The 26,522-nt window shown below is 38.6% G+C and overlaps 1 protein-coding gene across 1 annotated transcript in view; it reads left to right on the forward strand.

Moving 5' to 3' along the window:
- Nucleotides 1-26,522, forward strand: part of CUBN (cubilin) — a 263,178-nt gene that overhangs the window by 140,239 nt on the left and 96,417 nt on the right. The window contains exons 32-40 of the mRNA XM_053665793.1: nucleotides 6,092-6,251; nucleotides 7,966-8,079; nucleotides 9,964-10,074; nucleotides 11,401-11,529; nucleotides 13,311-13,443; nucleotides 19,297-19,502; nucleotides 20,312-20,496; nucleotides 22,077-22,269; nucleotides 25,496-25,693. Of these exons, the coding sequence (XP_053521768.1) occupies nucleotides 6,092-6,251; nucleotides 7,966-8,079; nucleotides 9,964-10,074; nucleotides 11,401-11,529; nucleotides 13,311-13,443; nucleotides 19,297-19,502; nucleotides 20,312-20,496; nucleotides 22,077-22,269; nucleotides 25,496-25,693 (1,429 nt within the window). The remainder of the gene's footprint in view (nucleotides 1-6,091; nucleotides 6,252-7,965; nucleotides 8,080-9,963; nucleotides 10,075-11,400; nucleotides 11,530-13,310; nucleotides 13,444-19,296; nucleotides 19,503-20,311; nucleotides 20,497-22,076; nucleotides 22,270-25,495; nucleotides 25,694-26,522) is intronic.

The following is a 26,522-nucleotide window of genomic DNA, read 5'->3' on the forward strand; positions in this document are numbered from 1 at the left end:
AAGTGGCATCCTGTTACTTTCATTTGCAATCTATTTATTAGAAGGCAAGTCACTAGGTCCATTCCACATGCCAGGGGAGAAGATTACATAAGGGCATGAATCACTGGAGCCAAGTCAGAAGCTGCAACTCCCACAGTCCCAGCTGAGTAATCGCCATGGATTGTGTCTCCTGCTCAGGCTCCTGCTGCATCCACGTTACTGGAAGAACCTTACCCTGGAGACTGATTGTTTTTGCCTCCATAGATTTCCAGTTCTCTCCCTCCAAAGCTTTATTCATTTCTTAAATAGCAATTTAGCTATCCTTTTGTCTCACTTTAATAGTAGAGGCTAATATCTATTAAGTACAAACAATGTTCTAGGAAATACTCTAAGCACTTTATATCTTTTAACTCATTTAACTCTGATGAACAATATGAGGTATGTACTCATGTCCATCCCATTTTCAGATTAGGAAGCTGGAGGATAGTGAGGAGAGAAATTTGTCTATAATAATATAAAAAATAAAAATAAATGTATCTCACAGACATTCTCTGAGAGTCTGTGAAGGTGTTTTGCTAAATGAAGACTTTTTCTTTCTAAAAGAAATTCTGGCATCAGCTTCTAAATAATGCGTACTGCATATATAGAACAGAATGAAGAAACAAGAATTCAGAAAAATGGGAAGGGGCTTAGGAACCTCTGGTACAACTTTAAACATTTCAATACCTGAATCATAGTGGTACCAGAATAAGAAGAGGAAGAAGAAGAACTTGAAAACTTATTTGAAAAAATAATGAAGGAGAACCTCTCCAAATTGGTGAAGGAAGTAGACATGCAAGTCCAGGAAGCTCAGAGAGTCCCAAAGAGCAGGACCCAAGGAGGAACACACCATGCATGACACATCATAATTAAATTACCCAAGATTAAGGATAAGGAGTGAATCTTAAAAACAGCAAGAGAAAAGGAGATAGTTACCTAGAAAGGAGTTCCCATAAGACTACTGGTCGATTTCTCAAAAGAAACCTTACAGGCAAGAAGGGGCTGTAAGGAAGTATTCAAAGCCACAAAAGGCAAGGACCTACATCCAAGATGACTCTATCCAGCAAAGCTATCATTTAGAATGGAAGGGCAGATAAAGTGCTTCCCAGATAAGGTCAAGTTAAAAGAGTTCATCATCACCAAACCCTTATTATATGAAATGTTAAATGGACTTACATAAGAAAAAGAAGAAGATCAAAACCGTGAACAGTAAAATGACAACACACTCATAACTATCAACAACTGAACCTAAAAAACAAAAACAAAAGCAAACTTAGCAAACAACAAGAAGAGGAACAGAATCACAGAAAGGGGGATCACATGGAGGGTTATCAGTGGGGGGTGGCAACGGGGGGGGGGAAAGGTACAGGGAATAAGAAGCATAAATGATAGTTACAGAATAGACAGGGGGAGGTTAAGAATGGTATAGGAAATGGAGAAGCCAACGAACTGATATGTATGACCCATGGACATGAACTAAGGGGTCAGGGAATGCTGGAGGAGGGGTGCAGGGCAGAGAGGGATAAAGGAGAGAAGAAAAATGGGACAACTGTAATAGCATAATCAACAAAATATACTTAAAAATTCTGACATCAGCTACTGCATAATGCATACTGTAAAATAATGCATATTTCTGTTATCATTAAGTGGATAGCAAGGTGAGGTGTTCCTTTTACCTAGCTCCTTCATTTTCTCAAATGACCAGTTCTTAGGGCTGTGACTGTAGGTTCCTGTAAATCTCATCAGAGGGGGACACTAGTCTCTTTCATGAATGATTTTTGTCCCCATAGCACTTTATGCAGGGGATGACATGTGCACTTTGGAAAAGCTGACATTTACTCAAATCTCCTTCAGATTTTAAGGCATCAGTGTTAAAATTGATAAATGATTGGCTTAGCTCTAACTTCTGGCCAGAGCTTAGGATAGCGATTTTCAACATTTCTCATCTCGTGGCACATAGAAACTAAATACTAAATTCCTGTTTCACACAAAAAATATGTATTATTTTTTCTGATCTCACCAAAACAGGTACAATTTTGATTCATTCACACTGGACGACTATCATTGTCATTTTTTAAATTTGACAGTCTAAGGAAAAAGAGGTCAGTGTCCCTGACTGAATCGTCAGATATGCACATTTTAAAAATTCTCGCTGCACACTGGTTGACGGTCGTTGGCTTAGGGTATGGAGGATTCCTGGCAGCATGGTAAATGTCGTGTGTTCTTAATACTCTGGGCCTTGGGGACTGCTCTGCCGTCCTCTGCCCACCTTCTGCCTCGCATGTCCTCTCACAGCGGGCGACGGGCTGGTGCAGTCAGTGAGAAGGCACCTGGGAGTGGCGTGTAAGGCCTGGCCTGTGCCCTGTGATTGGACCTTCTCCACGGCCCCTTGGGGCCCGAATGTAGAAGGCCTGCCCAGAAAGCAGCCCCGGCTGACCTCTTCCCACTGTGAATAGCCTCTTATACCCACTGTCGTGCCTGCTGTGCATTCATACATCTAACCCGTGAGATGGAGGACGTTTCTTCCCTCAACCTTATCCTCTGTTCTTAGAGGCCATAGAATCTTATATATGTTATTCATTTACTTATTTGAACTTCAGACTTTTAGTATTTGGGGCATGGAATGTTCTCTTCTTTTACAAAGGCTCTTATTTTTGATATTATGAATGTGTACGCTGGTATCGGGAAATTCCACAGAACTCTGGATCCTTTTAAAGACACCAACATTTTTTTGTAGAAATTAGGTTACCACATAATTAGATCTGCCTGTTTTCAGAACCCCTGTAATTGTAAGTTCCAGGGACAGTTGGCACTTTTTCTTTTGTGGATTCAACTTTGAAATTTTATTTTACTAACATCAGACCAGAAAATCACTTCCTAGGCCTAGAGAACTCTTGGCAGTAGACTTAAGTAAAAATTATATATCTGTAAGTCATATGAATATGTTATATGGGTAGCCAATAGTAATATAATTTGCTAGCTCTATCTTGGGCACTCAATGGAAGTAAGGGAACATGCATATTGATAATTTCCTTGACTTTAGAATTTTTAATAAATGGGAGTTAGACTTCCCATATTTTCTTTCTTGCTTTTTTTCTTATAACTTTAAAATTAAAACAAATTGATTTGATATTAAAAGTGTTAACAACACTCTGAAACAAAAGACTTGTTATTCCAAACTGTTAAAAAAATCAGTCATCTTCCTGTAACCTGAGGTGTTATAATTTTAGATAATAACAATTCACTATGTATAACTTAATAACTCTCAAAAGTATTTTAAAGAGAAATAACATGATATAATGTTGAATTTGGAGAAAGAGCCCTGGCCAGTGGCTTGGTTAGTTGGAGCATTGTCCCATATACCAGAAGGTTGTGGGTTTGATTCTTGGTCATGGCACATATGGTATGAGAGGCAACTAACTGATGTTTCTCTCTCACTGATATTTTTCTCACTTTCCCTCCCTCTTTCCCTCTCTAAAAAGTCAATAAATATATACTCAGAAGAGGATTTAAAAGAAAAAGAATTGGAAGAAAGAATTGAGTTCCTGGCCTTTGCATTACTAGCTCTCATTATCACTTTAATAGCTAGCACATTGTTAAGTGTCTATTTACTTTTTAAAAAAATCATACAGTGATGAGAACTAAGTTAGGATGTTTGTGATAGTGCTTGTAGAGTTGTCGGTCACATTTAGGATGCCGTTGGTATATGCTGTTGATTCAGGGACATTTGGAAACCTTCTAACTTGGATCCACCCCCTGTGAAGAAATGCTTAAGCCATGTGGATTTCAACAGAGGTCCTGCAACTCCAGAGTCTGTGGAAGATGGGAGCGGGGGCTGGAAAACATACAGACTCCCCTGGAAGATGTGCTGCTCTCAAAGGATCCCCAGGCACTGGCTCATTTATGTGACTTTCTGAAATTTCCAGCCTTAACTTTTTACCTTACTGCTTACCTTTATTCATTCATTCATTCATTCATTCATCCATCCATCCATTTATTTATTTGCCTTGAGAGGATTGCAATTATTCATTTAAAAAAAAGATAATTTTTAAAGACAAGGAGTAATGTCCATCTACTCACTAGAGCTCTGAATTTAGGCACCAGTAAAGGAGACTGGTAGAAATCCTCTGAATGAGTGTGTTGTTGTTGCTTGGTGAGGGTGTCTGTAAACCTCATAGAACCCCAGTGTTCTGCTAGAGTTTAAGAAATGTTGTTCAAAACAAACAAACAAGTCACCTTAAGAGGAGTAAGTAGTCTTGTACAAGTAGTCTTGACCGAGAATCAGCTGGTGTGTTGCCAGACCTTGTAACCCCCGGCATTCCAGAAGGTAGTCTCTAAGTAGATAGTATTAATATAGCATTATTGAAGTCACAGGTTATTATAGGTATGACCTTAGGAAAGTAGAAAACCAAGTATAGAAATAAAGAAGTCTTTAATTATACCAATGATGGTAATATTTGAAAGGAGGGTGAAGTGTAAATGTCATAAGATATTTGTAATGATGTTTCATATGCTATTCCAAATACTATTTAGTGTCCAACATGTTCCAAAAGAGCAATCCTACTAGATGGAAAGTATATTTTGAATTGGTTAAGAAAATGTAATTTAGAATTTAATCCATCTTTAAATGTTGAATAAAAATTAGTTTTAATGTTTTATTTATTGGATATATGCATTTAAAATGTGAACATTGAGTAAAAAAAGTAAAAAGTAAAAAGAAAAGGATTGCTGCTCCAGAACCACAGTTATTTAAAATTTATTACTGTAAAATCTCTAGCACCCCTTGTGAGTTAAAAACTATCTTAATGTTTGATTCATGTTACTTGTATGAACTCAACTGAGAATAGCCTCCCAGTCGTACTTGGGCTAAAGAGAATGCCGATGATAACCATCACTAGACATTAAAGTCTTTGGCATGTCCTTTCCTTATATTAATGTAAAATGAACTTTACATTTTTCCAAGACTTTCTTATTATATGTAAATGGTAATTTATTTTGAATGAAATAGTATATTTTAATTTCATATTTAATGCCCCTGTGGTAGTTGGCCAGTTTATGCCTCTCTTCTACTTACCTTGCATCAGACGCAATGAGAGTTCCAACCTGCGCTCCGGAACCTTGCCGTCAGTTTCAGCGTCACCTGCTCACTCTCAGGAGTTGTGTGACTTGGCCACATTACTTAGGCTCTTTGTGCGTCAGTTGTCCTCTTGTTAAAAATGGAGGGATTCTTGGGAGGGAAAAAACAGGCTAATGTATGTGAAGGGCTGAACCCAGTTCCTGGCACATAGTAAGCACTTAATGAATAGTTGCTATTATTATAATCACCCAAAGAAAAAGAACTCATTTACCACTGGTTTGCACAGAAGAGCATTCAGAATTTCACATGGACACACAGAGTTCTAAGAAAATGAGCTAGCTTCAATTTCGCAAACCAATACAGCAATTTTGAGTGCAGGTAATGTAAACTCTATCTCATTGGTGAGTATGGGAGATCATCTTGTCCCAGGATCATACATACTGAGCAGACCCAGAGCCCAATCTATTTTCTTACTTTTTGAGGTAATTTTCTAAATGAAACTCACATCACTGTATCATTTTAATGAATTCTGCCATTTCTCTTGCTTCTTGAGCACAATCCTATGAAGTCAGAAAGTGCTAGCAAATGTTGGTGTTCTGAAAATGAATGGTTACTCATCATTAGTTTTCACTGATTTGCTGCTGTATTCATTCTTGCATCACACATTTTCAGTACGTGTTGTGGGTTTGGCCTATGATGGGACTGCACTGGAGTCGGAGCAGGACGGAGGGCCGTCCAAGCAATGGTCTTAATAAAGACACCCAGGACTCTAACAGTGGTCCTGGCAGAAACGCTCCTCCTGAAATCCCTGGTGTGTCCCTGGAAATGGCCTCAGACACTCCCGTGGAACCGTGTGACACAACAACAAAATACGGCACTCAGTCTGGCACATGTGTGGTTTTTCTGTAGCTCACCAATGTGCAGACAGTCCGTGGATGTTTAGTGTGAAGTTCTGGACCATTACTCCATTAATTTCCCTACCGTCTCTCATTGTAGGCATATGATGGTTTAAGCTCCGCAACGACCCGCCTTGCCCGTGCGTGTGGAAGACAGCAGCTGGCTAACCCCATCACCTCTTCAGGGAACAGCCTTTTCGTGAGATTTCAGTCTGGCCCTTCTAGACAGAGCAGGGGCTTCCGAGCTCATTTCCAGCAAAGTAGGTACTTGGGGGGGGGGGTGTCTCCGAGGCACAGGCCATCTGTCCTTAAGTGCCTCTCCTGGTGTGACACTAAAGGGAAACCTAGCCTTAGAAATCGGTCCCAGCTTCCTACTTATTACACAACAACTGAAATATTAGAACCGAGGAACTATGATTGGCAATTATTCCAATGATTGATCCTTTCATTTTACCATTGTCTAACCTGATTCTAACTTCCTTCCAATGTCTGTAGCTCTCAAACAAGTTTTCCAAATAACACTTAAAAGTAGTTTTAATACTAGAGATAATGACTTTTTAAAAAATGTCTATCCAAATTCATTTATCCATATATAAATTACCTAGCATTTAACTAAGGTTATACACCAGAAGGAAATATGCCTATATAAATTACAAGACTTGCTCATAATGTACTATAAAGTCAGATTCTAACCCTGGAGGCAGGGATTGCCCACAATTCTGAATCCTACCATTGTCTGCCTGTCAAGGGGGTTTTCTATTGTTTTTGTTCCTAAATCACCACTTTCCAGGTCTTGTAACTAGACTTTTATACCCATTGCCTTTTATCTGGTGATTCTTAGACATGAACCCCTTATTCCACTGTCTGAGGCAGATCCAGAACAGGAAGGGTTATTGGTCAGTGTCAACAGGCCTCTGATTTTTATTCAGATGTCCTTGTCCTTTCAGACAAGTTCAGTCTGCTTAGCCGTTTGTCTGTTTCAGTGCCCTTGCTTGCATTCTATTGTAAAGAGCCCCGGCTAGGGACAGTTTCTGGACTGAGGTCTCCCAAAGACACACTGCACACTTTGGAGCCAGACAGACTGCATAAATCAATCACTCCATGTGCTTTTAAAGAAAGAAAAGTTTCTGAACACATTTTCGCCATTTCATTAATTGCTTATGCTTTACTTTAGAGTTAAAAAAAAGTGCCCAATACCCTTTCTCCATCTTCCTTTAAAGTCCACTCAAAGGCCTTGTTCTGATTGTGCCTTTGAAAGTGGCACTGTCCATTCTGACACCGCACTGCCCAGGGGATGGAGCCCGAGCTCCCCCATATGTCACCCAAGGGCCCAGGTACCTGCTCTGATCTTTTATTAGGTGTTACCTCCAACACCCCCCAAGTGCCACATGCTTCAGCCAAGCCTGGGTACATGCAGTCCTTACCGTCCTCTGATTTTTGCTCAGGCTGCCCTCCCCAGAACTACCTCCTTCACCCCCGGTTCCCCCTTCAACATCGTCTCTTCTGTGAGACTCCCCTGACACTCCGACTGGTAGCAGGCTCCCCCTCCCGTGCTCCCATAGGGTTATGTGCTTCTCTGATAATCTCTTGGTAAAGTCTTGTTCAATTGCATATTGATTTTTCTAGAAAAAGGTGTTCATAAACAGGTTATTTCTATACATATAATTTATGAGAAGGCAGAGTAAGTGAATCAATGTCGGAGTTTTGTTGCAGTGATTCAGTCAATTCATAGCCATTTAATCTGTTGTTCTGTGTCACTCCCCACTTCCTGTAATTGAAGAATATTGTTATAAATGTACAGTGCATTGCCATTTTCTCATGGTTTATGGGCAGCTTCCTTGGCAGATTACTTCCTTGACCTGAATTTCGGAAATAAGAAAAACACCATTATATTTTCATTCATCACATAGTTGTTGTGCATTGTACGTGGGTGTCAAAAGCATATATAACACGTGTGTGTTGTGTGTTCCTCAGTCTGTGGGGGCTACATCCTCACCAACTCACTGGGCACAATATCCTCTCCGTCGTTCCCTGCCAAGTATCCAGAGAATCAGAACTGCAGCTGGACAATTCAGGCTCAGCCTCCATGTAAGTAACAAAAACAAAGAAGAAAAGGAGTCCAGGACGGCGGTGCCTGTGGGAAAATCTGTCTGTGACTAATGCTCTTATCTCCTCCGAGGGAACAATTGATGGCCTTCCTCTTTTTTTATTTATTTGTTTTTTTTGGAAGCCCCAGTTCCTGCTATGCTCAAGACCAAGCATTTCCTGATTGGGTAGGAGAGTTATTTTGCCTTGTATTCTTAATGTAAAATGTGTTTTAAGTTTCAAGACCTAACAAAGGGAAAAAAACAAACCCTATAACCTTGCTATATTAACAAGCATGTGAGACTGGAGGTAAGCAAAAATAATTGATAACCAAATAGTTTTTGACATGTGTGCACAAAAACAGTTGCTAAATGAATAAATAAGTAAGAACAATAGACTTGAAAATGAATGCCATGACTTTGGGAAGCAATGCCATAAGTGTATGGATCTTTAATCAATGTGGAAGTTAATTATGAAACTTGATCTCTCCTGTGGTGCATGTATTAAAAAAAAATCTCAGCACGGGCCTGGAAGAAACATTTAATGAGCACTTCATTATGTTGTTTTTGAAACCCTAGAATCTTCTTTTCTGGACTAGTAGTAATTTGGTGGTAAGGATTACTGTTCAGACAATTTTACAGACAACAAACCTAAGGAGACCCCTAGGACTCAAGCAAAGGGACCGCAAAGAGGGTGGCCCCCAGACTGTTATGAATCATGTTGCAGATGAACCCTGCCTTTCCTTCAGGTTTTCAGGAAAAATTTATGATTTCAGACATAATGTGAGAAAGGCATTAAGCTCTCGATTCCAATATACAATTAATGACTCATGTGATAATAGGGAAGTCACTTAAGCTAATGAGGCCCCATTAGCTAATGTAAAAAATGTCAAGTTTGGCTTAAATGTTCTGAGACGCTGTTCCTAGGGATGTTAAGAGTTAACAAAGGGTATGTGTACTGACACACATATGATTTGGAGGTTGGTGATACAGTCCTTAGCCGATTGCGGTCTGGAGTGTGGATCCCCGAAGTGAGTTGCCAGCCCCCTAGAAACTGAGCCTTGGGTACAGAGGCCCCACCACTGCCCCTTGAACTAGCTGCTCTGCACCTAGGGATAATTTATAATGAGTTGCAAAGCATTTCGATGAAAGATCTCATTGGATCAAAGGCAGCAAAACCGTGTTCTGAAGACTAGGGACCCTGGAAGAACAACAAAAGGAAAACATACTCTGGCACTTGCTGTTGAGCAAGTAATTTGAAGCTTTCTATTTATTTATTTATTTAACTATTTTTTTTTCATTGCCATTTATCTCCCTTCTACCCTCCTCCCACCCACCTTCCCAGTCACCTCACTGTTGTCAGCACTTTCTTCATAAATGACTCTGAAACCTGAGGGCCCTGGACTTAAAGGAAAACGAACAAGGCTCAGTAAGATAGGTGTGGCAGGGAGGGAAGGGTGTCTTATTTACAAGCACACATAAAAAACCCATGATGTAAGAAAGTACTGTGCTGAGAAAAATACTCAGGAGAAGAACATAGTTATGGCTGATCCAAAAATGTGTAAAGACTATTTATTCCGATGAGCTGTTCCCCACAGTCCATGGAATAAACCTACCGGGGAGTCCTCATCTTTACTTGCATTTCAGATTCTATAGGCATTTTCAAACACGTGGCCTCTGTTACCCGTCAGAGGAAACCTTCCAGCAGGACAGGTGTCACTTTCCTCTGCATCCCCTCGGCCCCTGTGCGAATCTGCTCATTCGTTGCTTCCCTGCTGGAGAGCCCATGTGTGAAATGATCAGAGGCAAAATTTCTCTCCCTGTATGTTTTGTTGGCCAGTACTTTACTAAACAGATTTCTCTCTCTCTCTTTTTTTTTTTTTTACAGTCAATCATGTCACCCTCTCCTTCACCCACTTTGGACTTCAAAGAAGCACAATGTGTACTAATGACTTTTTACAAATTTTGGATGGCAATTATGATGATGCGCCCCTCCGAGGTACTGTGTGTGGCTGGTGCTCTCTCATCTCCATCTGTGGCCTCGTCTGGGTCTTATTTATATTCTTGCATGTGTGTGTGCTGTCATTCAAGGTTAGAATGTGTCCAATAAAAAAGAAGAGCAATGTAAACCAAGTAAAGATAATTAGAGGATAAGAAACCAGGATTCAATGTGGGGTTTAAAAAACTCAGCTTGTTTATATGCAAGGATGTGACCAGTGTATGTCTTTTTTAATTTTAATTTTTAATGTTTATATAGTAGTAAAATGCAGTCTACCCCAGCATTAAAAAAACTTATGTGAGAAATTTTTAATTAATATTTGACCACAGTTCTTTTATTCAAATGAGCATTTTTTCCTGGTTTTGTCCTCAGTGGGAGCAAAAGAAAAAATCAGAAATAAGTAAATAATCTGGAAATTGGTTTGTAAGCTATCCCAGTAAAACTAAACATGGATGCTATCTAGTTCCCGAAATGTCCTCAAATAAAATGATCTTAGGTTATTTCTATTTGCTCTATGAGTGACTCATATTTGAGCATCTCATGCTGTACTGGAAGATGGGCCGGGCTCCTTCCGAGAAGGGCCTTCGTTCGGCTCATTGTTTATCCCGAGGGCCCAGGACAGAGCCTGAGACAAGAGTGGGCAATCAGTGCATACTCTCCACTCTGCACACACTTCTGATTGTACTGCTTTTTACCTATGAGCATTGGACCAGTCATGAGGGTATAGGATTCAAAAAACACAGATAGAACTCACCTTGTGCTGAATACTACTCTAAGAACTAACTAGATAGTAACTCAATTAATCCTCATACGCTTATGTATAGTTTTCATTATTTATCAATATTCTCTTCCCTCAAATGGGGGTGTGGAGGCTCAGATGACTTAAATAACTTGCCCATGTCACATAGCTAGAAGATGGCAGAGCCAGGCATTCAAGCCAGGTATTCTGGTTCTAGCATCCACACTTCTCTCAGCTATCATGTTTTGCTTTTAAGTATTACTGCATTTATTTGTGCAGATTCCTATTGTGCTAGGGATTTGAGGATTAGTTACATGTGGAGGCAGGCCAACTGCACTCTTCTTACCTTCCTCTAAGGTCCTTTATCCTGAGATGTTTATAAATCATCTCTCCTGTGTTTGTATTTATATATACTTTTTAATTCTCAGGATTGCCTCAAACACTGACTCGGATTTAAATGGTTCTCCTAATAGTGATTTCTTTACTTTGCTTTGGTTTCTCATGATTTTAGGAAATCCATGTCACTAGAAACAACGGCCCATGCCATGTCATCACTCATTCTCTTTGTTGTTACTTTCATCACATAGGCCACTACTGTGGCAGCTCCATGCCCCGCCCCATCACCTCCTTCAGCAATGCTCTGACACTGAGGTTCATCTCCGATTCTACTGTGAACTCTGATGGTTTCCATGCTACATATGCTGCATCATCGTCAGGTGAGTCCAGTTAACAAACGGCGCTCCTAGGTTAACAGGAATGGGGTCGAATTCCTGGGTTTGTGTGGGGGCGACTTCTCCGCGAGTCCCCAGGTGCCACGGACATGCCTGAATGAGTAAATATGGCCGAGAGATACTGGATCTGTTTGGGGAGGAGGAGTGGGCTGTGGCCAGTTTCTCAGGGGAGACAAAGGCCCTGAGCACCCTTATCCATAGCCTTTTATTGGGATGTAATACACAGGAATACAGGGTGGCAAGGATCAAACAGTAGATAACATTTCAAAGAGATCTGAGGGCTTCAGAGTCTGAGTCAGTGTCTGTCAGGAAGAGAGTTGCAGAGACTTTGGGAGACATATTTACTTCCTCTCAGACCCTTATCAGATGAATGAAAGCACTCAGCGGAGCAGATTTCACAGGTTTATCAGCAAGTCTTTGTGATGCCAGATTTCCCCCCAGGACACACTCTAGCAAGGCAAGGAGCTGCACCTCTCCCCATCAGGTATTCAGGCTTAAGGGGATTGGAGCCAGGAAGTGCTTCTCCCAGAGGACATGGGGACTCAGGCTTTGACAAAGCCAGGGGGCAAGAGTCCATTGCTCTTTGTTGCAACCTCCCCTCCCCCCAAGTCCTTCCATGAAGGCCTCCCAAGTGATTGAGTCTGGCTTAGGTTGCCCCCCACTGTGAGGGGTCTTACCCATCATTGACTTCCGACCAAGCTTTGGGGGCAGGGAGAGGAACTGAGGCAGTGTTTGATACCAGAGACAGGCTTTGTCTCCTGCGGCTGGCATTCCAGAAGTCATCTCTTGCCCTTAGCCACAAGGGGTAGAGATACAATTCCTAAAACCAGGCAGAGAGGTCTACAACAGGTTTGTTATTTGGGACTCTTAACTTTAGAGTTTTGAAGCTGGATTCCTGAGATCACCTCTGTGCCTAATCATACATTCTTCCAAATTAGGTTAACATACTTATGAATTCTAGCAGTAGTGAACTCTATCCCAAAACTTCTGTACACATTTATCCAATGATAGACACTCAGGGTATTTCCATTCCTTGGCTATTGTGATTAAGGCTGCTTACAGTGAACTCTGGCAGTGAGAAGAATTGACAGGAATGATCTTGGATGGCTTGCTCGTCAGAGTATTGTTCTCCACCATGACAGGTTGGTTAAGGCAGCCTCTAATTGACTGTGTCCACTTGCATCTCTTATGAATGAGCAACCACTGTTCTCCTGTCTCCCTGGCTTTGCAGTTGGGCTCGGGCAGGGTCTGTGTGTGGTCACTGAAGGCTTGATGGATGGTGGCACATGGGAATGAGGAAAGAGGAGCCTCCTGATACTGGGTCTCTCAGACTGTGCTGTTTGTCAGCTGCCTGCTTCCTTATTATTAACGTTAAGAAGCCTGAGAACAGCTAGGAGATCTGTGTGTGTGTTTCAGTCTCCTGAGAGGAAAAGGCTGGAAACTGCTTTCTGTTCTAGGCCAGGGTTGAAAGTCATCTTAGTCAGAAATACTGAGTCATTGTAGGATTAAAACAAGTCTTTTATTACATAAAGTTATAGTGCACAGGGAGAACAGCCTTTTAGAAAAAGCAACTGCAGAGAGTTCTTTTGATCTACCATACCCTGCTGCTTTTAGTTTTTGGAATCTTTTCCTTATTTTATATGACATGCATTTTCTAAAACGTGAAATGGATGCTGTTAACATCTCTAGTGCTCTTTCTTCTTTATCTTGTGGTGTCTTGTATTTGGTCTTTGTTCCAGTGCTCACTTGAATCTTTTTTCTTCCAGCATGTGGTGGAGACTTCCACATGGCTGAAGCCATCTTCAACAGCCCTGGCTACCCGGAAGTTTATCCCTCTAATGTGGAATGTGTCTGGAACATCATCAGTTCCCCCGGCAACCGGCTGCAGCTGTCTTTTATGTAAATCGTTTTTTATGGTGTATTGTTTCAGGGAATCTGCAGGAAGGAAGCACTGTTACTAATAGGATGGACAACTAATAGCATGTGTCCAAGCAACTATTAGAAAATACATTCAGAACTTTAGGAAGTCTGTTTTCAAATTTCCTCTGTTTTAGTCATAGTTTGGGTTATAAATAGTATTAAAATTCTCTTGAGAATGGTTCTAGGGTCCTGCCTAATAGTGCCAGAAGTACATGTCTGAGCATTAATTTGTGAAGTGTTCATTTTCAGAGAACAATAATTTTTTGTTTGTTTTTAATTACAAACATTTAGATTATTACCCCAAATCACTAACATTCTTTCTTCCAGCAGAAATCCTATCTCAGTTAAGCTTCTTACTCATACACCTATTCCCCCACCCCTACACCCCTCCAATCCACTTTCCCTTCTGCTCCAACAAAGAATAATTTGGTAAGTTTTTTGGAACTTTTGGAACTTAGTGGTTTAGTTGTAAAATCATCCTTATGTTCCTCAGTGAACTGTAAGACTTTACAAGTGTGGACTATGAATATGGAATTAACCATAGGACCCCACCATGATCTGAATGGTCTTAAATTAAATTAAACAACAACGATGTTTTGCCCAGCAGACAGCGAAAAGCATGTGCTGAGTGAAATGGAACACTTCAGCCATCAGTGTGGAGGTGCCTGTGACCTGCCATTCTGGCGATGAATACTTAACGAATACTGAATGATAAGACTTTGGTATTTAAGTTCACATCTTAAATTAAAAGTTATTTGTTATGCTGTATCACATATTGTTGGGCCTTGGTTGGGGTTGCTAATTCTGTTTTGGAAGGGAATATAATAAGTTAGTGTTGAGGGAAGAAGATTGTTTTGAAAACACTTGGACTATTTATTCAAAATAGTCTTGCTCCTTCTCCTAGACATGCAGTTCTATGCATTGAGAATGAATTTAAAAATTGGATTTAAAATTGGACCATGTTCAGAGATCTCCAGTTACTTGCTTTCAGTCCGTCAATCAGACAGTGCCTCCTCAGGGTACAGTGGCATTGTGTCAAAACAGAGCCCTTTGAGTGCCTGAAAGGCAATGAAAGTTTAAGTTGCCACATAGGAAAGAGAGGTTTTTGTTTGCTTTGTCTTTACTAAAAGCACAAAGTTCTGTGTGGGAATACATATACATAATTTTTACCTAATGTTTATATATATATATATGTATGTAAATATAGATAGATATCCCTTTATTCAATATTTATTAAGCCCCTACTATGTGCTAGGCATATAGTGGCAGATGTTAGATATTTGACAGTTGCCAGGAACTGGGCCAGGCACTGTAAATGTTTAAGACCAATAAGATTCTCTTTCTTGATAAGTTACTAATAAAGTAATGTCAAGAAGCTATTCAAAGCATAAGAAGATTCACTTCATCTGTAGTAGATAGATACATAAGGGCCATTCTTGAGATTCAAGATGTCAAATTTAAAAGGTATAGCGTGAGGCTGATGCGCACCAGATGTTCAGTGAATGCCAAACCCTCTCCCTTTGCCATTTCTAAAGTATCTTGAGTGGTAGGTAGTTCAGTTAAACGCAATTGGACAACACTGGGCTCTCCTGGAAGGTGGGAGAGAAACACGTAAAGCAAGTTTCACCCATTTTACTTTCTAAGGGACTAAAATCCTAATTTTTGTGTAGACAAATCTTAATGACTCAGCCTTTTCCTTTCTTATCCATAAAAAGTTAATTTTATTATTTCTTGCTACTTGCTTGAGTTTTATTTTTAAAATAAATGTTGTAGCATGCAAGATGTCCCTCTCTGTGTGGATGATAATGAGAAAGGCTTTATGGCAAGGTCTGCAAGTTATTTCTGCCCTCCTCTAAACTATAACCAGATGAGTGTTTGGAACCTTTCCTCTGGGGTGTGAGAGAAGCATATGGAATACGTCAAGTTCTAAACCTTGGGGTTTGGATTGCAGACACTGTGGTGAAATTGAGTAGGGAGAAGACTTGAAGAAATTGTGGTTGAATCTGTGACAAAAAGGATGGGGGGTGAAATATAAATTAAAAAGGAGTTTTTTTGGTAAACGAGTTAACAAAAAATATATCTCATGCTTGCAGAGTGCTTTTTGAAAGTGATTGATCTTGGTTCAACATCAAAATGAGATAATGAGAAACAGTGATGTACTATTTTTGTTCACATCATATTTTTACTAACAGATCCTAGCCAAAGTGTTTGGAGAAAAGGGAGATTGCTTCTAAAATGTACTGGCCTAAGTTTAATTTGATTCTTCTGAGTGTCATCTTACCATCACTTCTAATAAAAATGTCTTTTCTGCAATTTAGCACTGGATCATAGCAGTGTGGTACTAAAACAGAAAAGGCCTGCATTCAGTTATCTTCTGGACCAGTGCACCAACCTTTAATGTGCACACTGACCGCCTGAGGTCTTGCTAAAATCACAGCCTGATTCAGTTGGTTGGAGGGCCCTGGTTCCTCATTTCACACACACCCTCTGGTGGTGCTGAGGCTGCAGGACCATGTACCACACTTTGAGTAGAAAGGTTTAGAAGCAATTTTGTGTAAATCCCGTGCTGAGGAAAATGATCTCCCTTTCTCTCTCTCTTTTCTTTTTCCTGAGAAGTAAAAAAAAACGAAACAATTTTAGCATATTTTCTAGTGTTGATACCATTATGGGTAACAGAACTGAGCACCAAAACTCAAACCACTCCTTGCATATTGTTTTCTCTTCCTTTCACTGTACTCAACATATGTCTTCCCTAACCTTCTGCTCTCGTCCCTTGTCTCTCTCTACTTATTATTCTCAACTTTTGATTTCTTAGCCCGCAGTCTAGCCATGCTTTCAACTCTTACTGTATACATACAAGTGATTTCCAAGTATAGCCCGAGAGTGTTCTCTGAAGTCCAAACCTGCATATTGGCTCTAGTAGATAGCTCCACTTGGGTGATATACCATCCTTTTAAATTCGTTATAGCAAAGAAACAAACAAAAAAAGATATTTTTCTGCTGCTGCCTATCATTACTATTACATGTCACTGCTCTGATTATCAGACTAGAGCTCCGATTATCTAATTTTACCACCCAGAATTCCTCAATACTTTTTAATGTGGCGAAAAAACATAATACAAAAATCAGCCTTTTACCCAATTTTATGTGTATAATTCAGTGGCATTACATGTATCCACAATTTTCTACAACCCGCACTGCTCCCATTTCCAGTACTTTTTCATCATATTCAACAGAAACTCTGTACCCACTGAGGAGTAATAGCTCTCCCTCTCCTCTGCTCCCAGCCCCTGGTACCTCTATTCTAGTCTCTGTCTTTATGAATTCCCCGTTCCAGATTTCTCATATAAGTAGAATTGTATAATACATGTCCTTTTGTGTATAGCTTACTTTACTTAGCATAATGTTTTCAATGCTCACCTATGTAGTAGCATATATCAGAATGCATTATTTTTTAAGGCTGAATAGTATTCTAGAGTATTTGTGTACATATATAAATGTGGTATTATATATGAAGTTGTATATATCTTTTCATATATTTTTTATTTATTAAAGAAGTATGTATATGTTTTATTTACTCCTATATTATATATAATGGTATGCAGGTTTATTTGTTTATATGTATTATATATAGTTAAATAGGTATTATATATATTTAACATATCCTTTGGGTATATTTAATTATATGTCCTTTGCACATATACTTAGAAATGGAATTACTGTATCTTATGGTAATTCTATTTTTAAGTGTTTGAGGAACTACTAGTCTTTCACAGTGGCTGCATCGTTTTATATTTTCACCAGCAGTGCATAAGAGTTATGATTTCTCCACATCTTTGTCAATACTCATTGTAGTCCATTTTTTAAATAATAGCCATCTGAATGGGTATGAAGTGCTATTTCACTGTGGTTTTGATTTCCATTTCTCTAATAACTAAGAATGATGAGCATCTTTTCATGTTTTTATTGGTCACTTATTCTTCTTCTTTGGAGAAAGGTCTGTTCAGTCCTTTGCCATTTTTAAATTGAGTTATTTGTCTTTGTATTTTTGAGTTGCAAGGGTCCTGTTATATTTAGGATAACAGCATGGTTATGTGTTTTTATTTCTCTTGGATAAAAATCCAGGCATGAAATTTCTGGGGCACTAATTGTGTATTTTTATGACAAAGTGTCAAATACTTATTCAAAGTGGTTGTATTAATGTGCATTCCTACCAGAAATACATGAAGTTTTCAGTTGCTCCTCATGCTTAGCAACATTTGATCTTGTCAATCTTTTCTATTTTAGCCATTCTGTGGGTGTGAAATAGTACCTTATGGTGATATTTAATTTATATTGCTCTGATGACTAATGATGTAATGTACCTTTCACATTCTCATGGGCCATTCACTTATCATCTCTTTTAAAGTGTATGTTCAAATCTTTGTCTATGTTTTCATTGTTTATTTGTAGGAATTCCTTTTAAACTCCATATCTGAGTCTTTTGTTAGATATATGATTTTCAATGACCTATCTCCCCTTCCCCAAACTCTATGACTTGCCTATTCATTTATTAACTCATGCATTTAATCAGGAAATAATTTTAATTTCTATTAAGTCAATTTTATTAATTCTATAATCTTGTATGGAATCCCTTTTGCTTTCTGAGAAATACTTGCCTATCCCAAAGCTATAAAGATAGTCTGTGTTTTCTTCTCGGAGCTTTATGGCCTTAGGTTTTACATTTGTACCTATGAGAAATATTAAAATTAGTTTCTGTGCATGGAGAGAGGCAGGGGTTGAGGTTCTTTTTCTCCTCCATAAAGATATCCAGTTATTGCAACATCACTTGTTCAAACAATTTCTTTACCCATTGAATTGTCTCGACACTGTGGATTGGGTTGTATTGGCTCTATATTTGTGGACTTTCCTCTGGACTTTCTCTTCTATGCCATTCATTTGTCTACCCAGACACCAATACCACACATTCCTAATTACACCCAAATTTTAAAAGCCCGAAAGCCAAGTTTTAAAAGCATTCATTTAGTATCTATGTGTTTCAGTCTTTTTATGTATGTTACTAATGACCATTGTATGAGGTAGATATTATTTCCTACACTTCATTCCCCCATGTCTTGGTAACTGCAGACTGTAATATAAATTGAATAGGACATGCTTGAACACTAGGCTGTGTAATTACAAATGCCATATTTTTCTACCTTTCTTGAAATTGTGTGTGTGCCTTTGGTTGACATTTTACCTCTGTCAAAATTAGCTCATCATTCTGCTCCTGGCTATGTCTTTTCTTTTTAGTACTTTTCTTAAAAGTTCTCAAAGTTCTAACCAAACTGGACCTCTCATAGATTTCTAAATATGCTGCACCTTTGTCACATCTGTGCTGCTGCTGGCGTGCACTCTCTGCCCATCATTTCTGCACCTGAATTCACCCGATACTTACTTAAACTTCCACCTAGAAAACCTCTCCATCAAGGGATTACTGAGCCTGACACTCCGATGTGATGCCTCTGCTTCAAAGTCATTACACCACTCTGTAGCTCTGAATGGCACTTAGGGTATCCTCCCTCATAATGTATGCATTTTTTTCTGTATTCTTGACCAATTTTCCCCCTAAAGAGAGAATTCCCAGAAGGCAATATATTATCTTTGTAGCTCTTGTCTAGACATTTTAAAAAATTTGAATGAAAGACATTTTTGTTAGCAAAAAGTGTTGTGATGAAACTTGGATGTATTTTAGAAAGTGAGCAGTTTAGCCCAGCCTGTGGTTCAGGATAATCTCAACATTTATTCTGTCAAGTTAATCCCCCTGAATTTTATTTTTTTCTGTTCAAACAGAACTTTCCAGTTGGAAGATTCTCGGGACTGTAGCAGAGATTTTGTAGAGATCCGGGAGGACAACGCCACTGGTCAGTTGGTGGGACGATACTGTGGCAGCGCCCTGCCCCTCAATTATTCATCCGCTGTTGCGCATGTGCTGTGGGTTAGGTTCGTCTCCGATGGCTCAGGCAGTGGCACAGGCTTCCAGGCTGCGTTTGCCAAGAGTAAGTTGGTTCTATTTTAGTAATGGCTTCCAGAATGAGTCTTGCAAACTAGAAAGGATAACACTGTTTTCAAATTATGCACATACGAATGGCTCATTAAGAGCCAGTGAGCATGCTGAAGGGTTCTAATATTTTTCTCAGGCTTTAGTTCTATTGTTAAACTCTTTTCATAATAGCATGTTAGTCTTTAAGGTATTGTAGTTCAGCTTTGTTGCATTTATCTCAAATGTGTTTCATTTGATCCCATAAACTCTATATGCTTCAAATTAAAAACATTCAGTATTATGTTGGGATTGACTTTAAGTGCTCAGATATTAGACTAGGGTATTCTTTTAATAGCACAAAATGTTAAATATTTTTATTTTCTAACTCAACTTTTCCATAATTAGCTCTCTCTATATATGGTCCTCGGAAGTCAGTTTCTCCCACCTTTAAAAACATGTTTTACTCTCTTGTAAGACAAAATAAAATAGGTAAACCAAAATTAGAAAATTAGAGAATGGGGCTGGACACCCCCATCTTCCCTTTTCCCATGTCCCCTGGGGTTTGGGAATTCCGTTTCAAATGGGGAAGTTACCCTTCATTTTCACACCATGCAACTTTCTGTAGGGAGACGGAATTCTATGCACAAAGTCACCCTTCTCCAGGAATTAACAGCACAGAAACCGAAATAGAAGCAGTATTTCTTTCAGTATTCAGAAAAGAAATCACGACCAATTGAAAGGTCTTCTTTTTTCAGTGCCCCTTGCCTTCTGTTTCTTTCATTTGATTGAAGAGCTGTTCTAAGTCTCCTCCATTTTTCTTCCTAGTATTTGGCAATGATAATATTGTGGGAACTCATGGGAAAATTGCCTCTCCCTTATGGCCTGGAAATTACCCCCACAACTCTGATTACCAGTGGATAGTAAATGTGAATGCCTCTCAAGTCATCCATGGTAGAATCTTGGAGATGGACATTGAATCAACACACAACTGCTATTACGACAAATTAAGGGTGAGTTTCTAAGTGCAACTGATGGTTGTAACTTCAGTGAATTGTTATTGGCAAAATAAATCCAAGTTAATGTCTATTCAAGCATTTGCAAATTGTATGGGATAGTCTGTTTGCATTAAATCAGGATTCCCCCCTCTGAATTACCTGTACAGAGGTAATTCTGGTATTATATTTATTTGTATTTTTGTCATTATTGTAATTTGCCTCTTGAGCTTTGTCTAAGCATATATGTATAGCTTAATTATTTATTCTATTTTATATACCACTTCCCATTTATTCTTATGCTATAATATTAAAATTTGATGAATCATTTAAAAATAAGGAAATAAAAATATAAAAATTATGGTGATTATTGCGATCTAGACATTGACTACTGTATGAAGTTCATAAACACTCTTAGATTCCCTCCCCCCTAGCTTTACTGAGGTACATTTGACAAACAAATATTGTATATATTGGAGATGTACAACTGGATGTTTTGCTACATGTGAAATATATGAGTTCAAATATTTCACTACCAGACCCTTGAAGGTCATGATTGCATCTTATTAATCTTAGGTTCACAATGGCTCACACAGAACTCAGAGCTTGACAGATACTCAGTATGTGAGAAAATAGTTATTACATAATTTGAAAAACTGAGCTTATATTGTAGCTTCTGTAGAGAAATTTATGATAACAATTATAATGAATTTTTTCCAAACTATTTTGAAGAAGATGGAGGGAAGAATAGGAAATGTGGTTGAATAGCATCCATCCGCATGTGCAATTTTTAAAAAATGTGCTCCATGCTGTGTGTTTGGTATCATAAAATACATCTCTAAATAGGTACTTTAACACTTTAAGCCAAATGAAAAAGATTCATTGAGTGCTTTGAAGGTGTGCGGAGCTGTTGCAGCTACAATCCTTTTGTTCTTTACTTCAGTGCAGATAGGAGCTCCTTTAGGATACCTGCGTTCTCTCCCTGTCATTTAACCTTGCCTATTTCTGGTTGCGTGTTCTTTCCTCATTCCCTTCAAGGCCCCAAAGTAATTCAATATATGTTTTTTGTGTATGATTATCTTGGTTTCTACTTTTCCACCACAAAATTTACTGTAAGTCATACAATGAGCTATATCACATAGAATATGTTTATTAATGTAATTCAGCAGCAAAGGTACAAGTAATTTTAAAACATATTAAAATTGTTGTAATCATATACATTTAATGGCATTTTTATTTTAAAACATATATGTTTTCTCATTTATTATTTTTCCCTTATGATAAAACTATAATAACACAAGGCATTCTTTAGTTTTGTTTTTTTTTAAGATTTTATTTATTTATCTTTAGAGGGGAAGGGAAGGAGAGAGGGAGAGAAACATCAATGTATAGTTGCCTCTTATGCGTCCCCTGCTGGAAACTGGCCTGCAACCCAGGCATGTGCCCTGACTGGGAACCATGATCTTTTGGTTCACAGGCCCGCGCTTAATCCACTGAGCTACACCAGCCAGGGCTAGTTTTCTTTTTTTGTTTGTTTTATGAAGAAAATAGAGGTAATTGCCTTAATTCAGTGCTCTATTATCTGTTTTTTTATGCAGATTTATGATGGTGTTGGCATTCATTCCCGCCTGACTGGAACTTACTGTGGTACCCAGACCGAATTCTTCAGCTCCACAGGAAATTCTTTGACATTTCGATTTTCTTCTGACTCTTCAGTCTCAGGGAAAGGATTCCTTCTGGAATGGTTTGCAATGAATGCCTCCGTTGGACCCTTACCTACCATTGCTACGGGTATGTCTGGTAATAAATGAAATTCTTTTCCGGGGCTGGTTTGTGTAAGCCAGTATTTTGAAGGGTTCTATCATAATAGGAGCCAAATACATAAATGAGTAAGAAGAACAAAATCAGCCCCCAAACCCTCCTCCGTTTGCTCAGGTATTCTTTTAATTTCAAATATGTAAAAATTGTACATTTGTTTCTTAAAATGCCAGCTTTCTATTATATTTTTATATTAATTAGGGATTTAATATCCATAAGATATTCTACTGACAATATCTAAAGATCACCTTCGAGATCTCTGAAAATTTGATTTACAAATATCACACCCGCATCTGAACACAGACACACACATACACACACTAGTTAGGGATCTGCTAATAGACAGAGGTAACTGTTTCCTCTCTCTGTTTCATTTTTAATTTGCTTTAGGAAGTGCTTCACCTTCCCCTTGAAGGGGAAGGTTGTAAACCTCCATGTTTCAAGGGAAAATGGCCTAAATGTTCAGTTTTTATTTCATTATCTTTTTTAAATTTTATTTTTATATTTATTTTATTGTTTTTATAACATTTAAAAATATTTTATTTATTTATCTTTAGAGGGGAAGGGAAGGAAAGGAGAGAGGGAAAGAAATATCAATGTACAGTTGCCTCTTATGCATCCCCCACTGGGAACTGGCTGCAACCCAGGCATGTGCCCTGACTGGGAATCAAACCACAATCTTTTGATTTGCGGGCCTGCACTCAATCCACTGAGCTATATACCAGCCAGGGGTTAGCCCTGGCTCAATTTATTTTTAGAGAGATGGGAAGGGAAGGAGAAAGAGAGGGAGAGAAACATCAATGTGTGGTTACTTCTCCTGTGCTGCCTGGCCTGCAACCCAGGCATGTGCCCTAGATTAAGAATCAAACCGGTGACATTTTGGCAAACAGGCCCGAGCTCAATCCACTGAGCTACACCAGCCAGGACTTATTTTATTATCTTTAAGACATTCTTAGTTTCCTCAGTAAGCAGTGTTTTGAGAGACCATGTCTTTTCCTTTAAAAATTGTTTAAACAAGTTCGAGTGGCTTTTATGGACTTGAGGATTGATACAGAAGAAATCCAGCAGATATTTCTTGGAGGATATTCTTAGTTCTGGAAATATTTGGGACATGTTATCATAGGATCCCATTGAAGAATATTCAACTGTGAGCATACTGTAATCATAAACAGACCTTAAAAGATTAGTTTGTTTGCTTCTAATTTCTTGAGAGTTTTTATCAACAAAGATCACTGAAGGCATAACTCATACTTATTTTTATTTGATGACCCTTAGTATTCTGTTCTGAGATGTTATTTTCACCTCCTTCATAAGGTACTTTCATAACATGAATATGAATCTCTTCCTTAAAAGATTAATCTATTTATTCTAGAGCAGAGAGCCATCAGCAGGATTGCCCAATGTAATTTAGAACTATGCATTTAAGTTTGGATAGCTCTTGTTAGTAAACTTGAGTTAAGCTTTTTTATATCCACAAATCTTAAGTTGGAGAAGAAATCACTCATGAAAAATACCATATCTGCAAATACAATTTAATACTCAAAATGATAAATTTTCTTCTTGTACACATATTCTATAATTATATAATTTATGTGGAAGAGTAAATATAATATCATAAATCTTATTTTTCTTAATCAAGAACAAGGAAAGGAGAAAGTAAGAGAATAAGAGAATTTTCAAATTTACTAGTTGTCTATATGATATAAATAATTATCTCACAATGACATCACCTTCTGAAAGTTTCATTAAAATTCAGAAAAGCCTAACATTTTAAAATGTATTAGCATATTGAACATTGTATCATCAGCATTTCTAATACACAGATATGCTCAATTTAATTCAACAAGTATTTATTGAGGATTTATTGCAGATACACTGTGCTGAGTGTGCATGAACTAAAAAAAGGGAACCAATATATATGCTCGACCTTCTAGGAGCTTAACAGTATTTGGGAAAGATACAGCATTCATTATGTCAGTTAAATAACAATATAGGGATTAAATGACTAAATGACAAATCAGGTGGTGTGGGCAGCACAGAAAACAATCGAAGGAGAATAAGCCTAACGTGGGCTAGTGTCATCCAAAGGAAAACTTGTCCAGTAGAAAGAAACCCTCGTGTGTTGCTGTGGGCGTGTAAAGTGGTATAGCCACTTGGGGAAACAGTTCAGCAGTTCCTCAAAAATCAAAATACAGCGTTACCACCCTAATATTCAGCAATGCCACATAAACATTTATATGTGGATGTTTATAGGAACATTATTCATAATAGTGTAAAAGGGGAAACAACCCAAACATCAAACAAGAGATGCATGGAAAAGCTAAATATAATACATTCACAGAGTGTAATGCTATTCAGCCTTGAAATGAAGCAAGCACTGGTACAGGCTAGATGAACTTTAAAACATTATGTTAAGTAAATACTGCCAGTCCCAGAAGGCCAGATGTTGTATGACTATATTTATATGAAATGTTCTGAGTAGGCAAATCCATAGAGATAGAAAGTAGATGAGAGATTTCCATGGACTGATGGTGTGGAAAATAGGGAACCAAAGCTAATGGGTATGAAGTTTCTTTCTGGAATGGTAAAAATGTTCTTAAGTCATGTACCAGTGATGGCTGCAGAACTTGGTGAGTGTACTAAAAACCCCTGAACTGCTACTTCCAAAGGGTAGATTTTATGGTGTGCAAATAATAGCTCAATAAAGTTGCTATTTAAAAAAAAATAAAAATAATGAAGGCTGCTATTATTATAAGCTCATGTGCCGTTTTAAATATTTCAGTTTACCAAATCGAAAATTGTTTCAAAACTGCCTAGGTGTAAACTACATGATGAATAGCTATCCTAAAAACGTAAAGCTTAAAGTCCATAGGGAACAGAGTTCTACCTAGATAGTAATAGTAACAGGGTCTTCTACCTGGGCTTACTTCATGCTTAGCAAACGTTAGGCACTCATTAATGAATGGGTTGTGTGGCAAAATTAAGGTGAAAAAGTAGAATACAATGTGTTTTCTTCACAAAAAATAAACTGTGGATCACAGCTGTCTGAATCAGTGGGTCTAAAAACATATTTGTAGATTTCTTTGAGAAAATTGCTTTAATTGGCTGTTTCATTTTAGCACAGGACTGACACGGAAGTGAAAGTGCTGCTTTCCTTCCGTGGGAGGTGTTTGAAAGACGCTGCCTTTCGTCTCTCCAGGTGCTTGCGGAGGGTTCCTGAGGACCGGCGAGGCGCCAGTCTTCCTCTTCTCCCCAGGCTGGCCCGAAAGCTACGGCAACACCGAGGACTGTACGTGGCTTCTCCAGGCTCCCGGTTCCACCGTGGAGCTCAACATCCTCTCCCTGGACATCGAATCTCATGGAACATGCAACTATGATAAACTCGTGATACGAGATGGTGAGAAACATAAAACAATAAATAAATACAATAAAAAACTACCAGGTTTCCACCCTGACACATATTTAGTTACATGCAATTGTAATCATACTTATTTACTACCTTTATCCATTTGCATAGAATCTCACAGATATTATGGTCAATGGAGGCATCAAATATACTAGAATTGGCTCCAGTTTCTGAGGAACATAAGGAAACGGTGAAGTTGCCTCTAGAAAATCATCCACATACTGTGTCAGGGACAGCATTACATTCCTAGAAAGAAACACAACCTGTGGCTTAAGTAGGACATAATAGTCAGAGTTTCCAGGTAGTGCTGCTGTCTTGTTGAAAGGCTTTGGAAATATATCTTGATATTTTATACCTATGACTTTAAGATCCTAGTGTGAAAAGTATTTGTAATTACAATGTATTCAATTCTCTTTGTCTACTGAATCTCTGGGTAGAATGGGTAGAATTAAGGGCCAATGTTTTTCATTTTTTCCTCTGTACACAGGTGTGGTATTGCTATGTATTGATTGAGGTATGTGAAGAATGCTGAAAAGCAGGGAGCACAAACTATGCTCCACAGTTTGTATGGGATGGAGAAGAATAAGGAGGCCATATCCCATGACCAGACCAGTTGTCTCTCACAGTGTGGTCCCCAGACCACGCAGATTCTGAGCACCACCCCAGACCGACTAAACTAGAAACTCCCAGGATGGGCCCTAGAACTGTAATTTGAAGAGCCCTCTAGGCAGGGCCAAGATGAGGGTGAGGAGAATAAGGCCAGGACCAGGCAAAGTGCAGAGTCAGACCCTGCCTTTATAACATTGCTCTAAAATACTGT

This window comes from Artibeus jamaicensis, unplaced genomic scaffold (assembly GCF_021234435.1).
Source record: "Artibeus jamaicensis isolate MK-2021 breed Jamaican fruit bat unplaced genomic scaffold, CSHL_Jam_final contig_426, whole genome shotgun sequence".
In the NCBI taxonomy this organism is placed as follows: Eukaryota; Metazoa; Chordata; class Mammalia; order Chiroptera; family Phyllostomidae; genus Artibeus; species Artibeus jamaicensis.